The sequence below is a fragment of the Priapulus caudatus genome, unplaced genomic scaffold, assembly GCF_000485595.1.
Source record: "Priapulus caudatus unplaced genomic scaffold, Priapulus_caudatus-5.0.1 Scaffold775, whole genome shotgun sequence".
NCBI lineage: Eukaryota > Metazoa > Priapulida > Priapulimorpha > Priapulimorphida > Priapulidae > Priapulus > Priapulus caudatus.
Genome location: NW_014577836.1, coordinates 147,242 through 150,455, shown reverse-complemented (window position 1 = coordinate 150,455; position 3,214 = coordinate 147,242). Strand labels below are relative to the sequence as shown.

Sequence of the window (3,214 nt, the reverse complement as noted above, 5' to 3'; positions counted from 1 at the left end):
TCTTCGGTGCGCTGCCAGTGCGTGCGTGCAACCGACCGCGTCGCGTGCGTGCGTTGCAGATTACGTCGCGAGTATCTGTGTGTGCTGCGTGTTGCGTGCGTTTGTCGTGCGTTTCGGGGGTGCGACGTGTAGTTTCTTTGTTGGGGGGTTAGGCTTGTGTACTTTGTTTGTTTGCGCGCGGCGGCGCGCCGCTTGTTGGGAAATGGGAGGAACTAGAGTTTATTTTGTCATAAGATAGTGTGATTATGCATGACACGAAGTATTTGCTAGTCTAGTACTGGAGAAATTAGCGTTTGGATGCGCATTGTGAGCCTTTAACCTCACATATGACATTATAAAATTCCAGAACATTCCAGATTAATGTTTAGACTAATTCTGTTTCTAACAACGGGTCCTTTACTTATGATAATCGTGTTAAACTGTATCGATATAATACAGGGGAAGCCCATGTAGTGTAGCTAGAAATGTTACTGCATACGTGCAGGGATGCTTGCAGAGACGCAGAGATAGGAGAGAGAAGATGCAGGTTATATATTGCAGCTATTACGCAGGAATGCTAGTCCCGGCTGTTTTACTACGTGGTTGTTGATTGCAGGCTATAGAACTGACGCGCTCGTGGATCGGCAAGTGGCAGGAGACCCACGAGATAATGAAGGTGAGAGACGGCGCCGGGAGAAGGTGGGGATGGGAGAGGGGAGGAGGAGGAGGGAGAGGTGATGAGTTGTTAGATCACTGCGGGTGTAGTTGATAGGAGTCATTAGATCGCTAATTAGGGCTCCATTGTTAATTGTTTCATTAGTGGTAATTGCGTGTGCGTGTGCGCATGCTCCACAGTCGTTCTGGGAGCGGATGTGTTGTTGTTGTTGTTGTTGTTACTGCTAACGTTGACAGTGTCAGGAGTAGTATCACGTGAGAAGCAGAGAGATAGAGAAAGAGAGGGGGCCAGAGAGAAGGGGAAGAAAGATGGAAGAGGGAAGGGCGCGAGAAAGGAGATGAAAGGGGATCGGGAGACACAAGAGGAGAGAGAAGAGGCAAGGGAGTGAGAAAAGGCAGAGAGAGAACGAGGTATAGATAGAAGGGGAAAGAGAGATAGAAGAGGGAAGAGAGCAAAAAATGGTAGTGAGAGTGGAAAGTGAAGAAATGAAACGAGAGATGGGAGAGAGAGATTGGGACACAGAGATAGATAGACGGGAAAGAGATAAGGAATGAAGAGGGGGAGAGAGATAGAGGGGAGAAAGAAAGGAAGTGGAGAGGGAGTCAGTGAGAAAGATAAACAGATTCATAAATGAGGAATGACTCCCCCGGCGACACCAATCAGAGCAGAGCAAACAGAATGTAATTAATTTAATTAAAAACACTGACGCATCATTCGAGCGCAGTATTTATTTCACTCCAATGATCTGCTTACGTGTCGAGAGTGATCAGTGGAAGCGGTCACCAGAGAACACATTTAATTAAATATCCAATCGACTGCGGAATGAAGAAATCGGCAGTGTGAATACACGTGTGCTTTCTCAACAGTCTCTTCATAATTGTAAAAGGTTTTCACTTGTCAGTAATCGTTCCCACGCCAGTGTGTAGGTAGCTCTGGGATCGCTTTGTGGTTGTTTGTATGGTTGCTATTGGAGACGGCAGGCGTCTGTTGCTACCCCCATGTACCACCTCCATGGCGATGAAAACCTATTATCTAACCCTGTGGTGTTCTCCGAGTCTAAACAATAATTTTTTTAAATCGATCACTTAAAAGTCGGGCGCAATATCTGTGGTTGGATTGGGGGTTATATCTAATTGGTTTGCAGAGGAGGGTGATGTGTGAAGGGAGAGGAGAGGGGAGGGAGGCGTGGAGGAGGAATAACGTGATGGAAAGGAAGATGAGTTGTAGTGGATTTCCTCATTATACGATATACATATATATATATATATATATATATATATATATAATATATATATATAAATATTATATACATATATATATATATATATATATATTATAATATCAGGAGTGAATAATAGAGATGCATGCATACAGTAGGAGAAGATCACGTTCCAATTCTTTCATGTGATGCGGGTGGCGCCACCTGCAGGCAGCAATGACGTCACCATGTGTGTTTACAGGAGTCGGATATGAGCGTGAGGAGGGAGAACAGGGGAGTGATCCTGGAATCCCAGGTTCCGCACCTCATCGGGCTGGACGATGACGTACTCAGCACGGGCCTGATCATCTATAACCTCATGGTGAGAGAGAGAGAGAGATGCTCACTTGTTATACACCCACCCGCCTGCGCGTATACGGGGGGGGGGGGTGTGCTGCGGTAGCAACGCGGGAGAAACGTAGAGATGCGTTGTGCTCACGTGTGTTTGATGCAAACGCTATATCCATTTGTTCTGACAGGAAAAAAAACATTGGTTCTTATTATTTCACTATTGTTATGAGCATTATTGTTCCGCTGTCATTATAATAATTGTTTAATTATAATTATAATTAATTTATTACTGTCTTTATTATTATTATTTTTATTAATATTAATAATATTAGCATCATTATCATAATAATAATAATTATAATTATTATTATTATTTTAGGAGGGAAAGAACACCGTAGGCAGAGTGGATGCACCCGTAGCTCAGGACATTGGTAGGTGGCGCCATCTAGCAGTACTTAAAAAACAAACCTATCAGCATGACATGATCGGCATCCTATGAACCTAATGAGAAAGCTAATGAGTTGAGCTTGAACTAGAACGCCAATAAGATATAACATATCTCGCAATAATATTTAATTGATTATATTAATATTTAATTTTGTTTAGCACGTGTTTTCGTTGCTATAGAGTATAGACTGTTATCGGTAGACTAGATTGATGTTTACAGTAAACACATATATTTGTTGTGGTTGTTGTTGCTGTTATTTTGTCGTTGTTGTCGTTGTTGTTGTTGTTGTTATTGTTGTCGTTGTTGTTGTTGTTGTTGCTGTTGTTGTTGTTGTTGTTTACAGTTAGCACACAGTGTTTTGTTGTTGTAGTAGTTGTTGCTTTTGTTTACAGTATAAGCACGCTGTACATTGTTGTTTTTGTTTTTGTTGTTGTTTACAGTTTTGTACGGACCGAGCGTAGAGGCAGAACTCTGTACCCTGCTTAACGAGAGCGGGGTCGTCACGCTGTGTCCTAACCCTGATGGTCACTGCTCTATCAACGGCATAGACGCCCTGCATCCC

The 3,214-nt window shown here is 42.9% G+C and overlaps 1 protein-coding gene across 1 annotated transcript in view; it reads left to right on the top strand.

Annotated features, from left to right (window-relative positions):
- Positions 1-805, top strand: part of LOC106813453 (stAR-related lipid transfer protein 9-like) — a gene marked incomplete at its 5' end in the record, with an annotated part of 24,289 nt that extends 23,484 nt beyond the window's left edge. The window contains 2 exons of the mRNA XM_014817585.1: positions 596-655; positions 800-805. Of these exons, the coding sequence (XP_014673071.1) occupies positions 596-655; positions 800-805 (66 nt within the window). The remainder of the gene's footprint in view (positions 1-595; positions 656-799) is intronic.
- Positions 806-3,214: the final 2,409 nt, after the last annotated feature.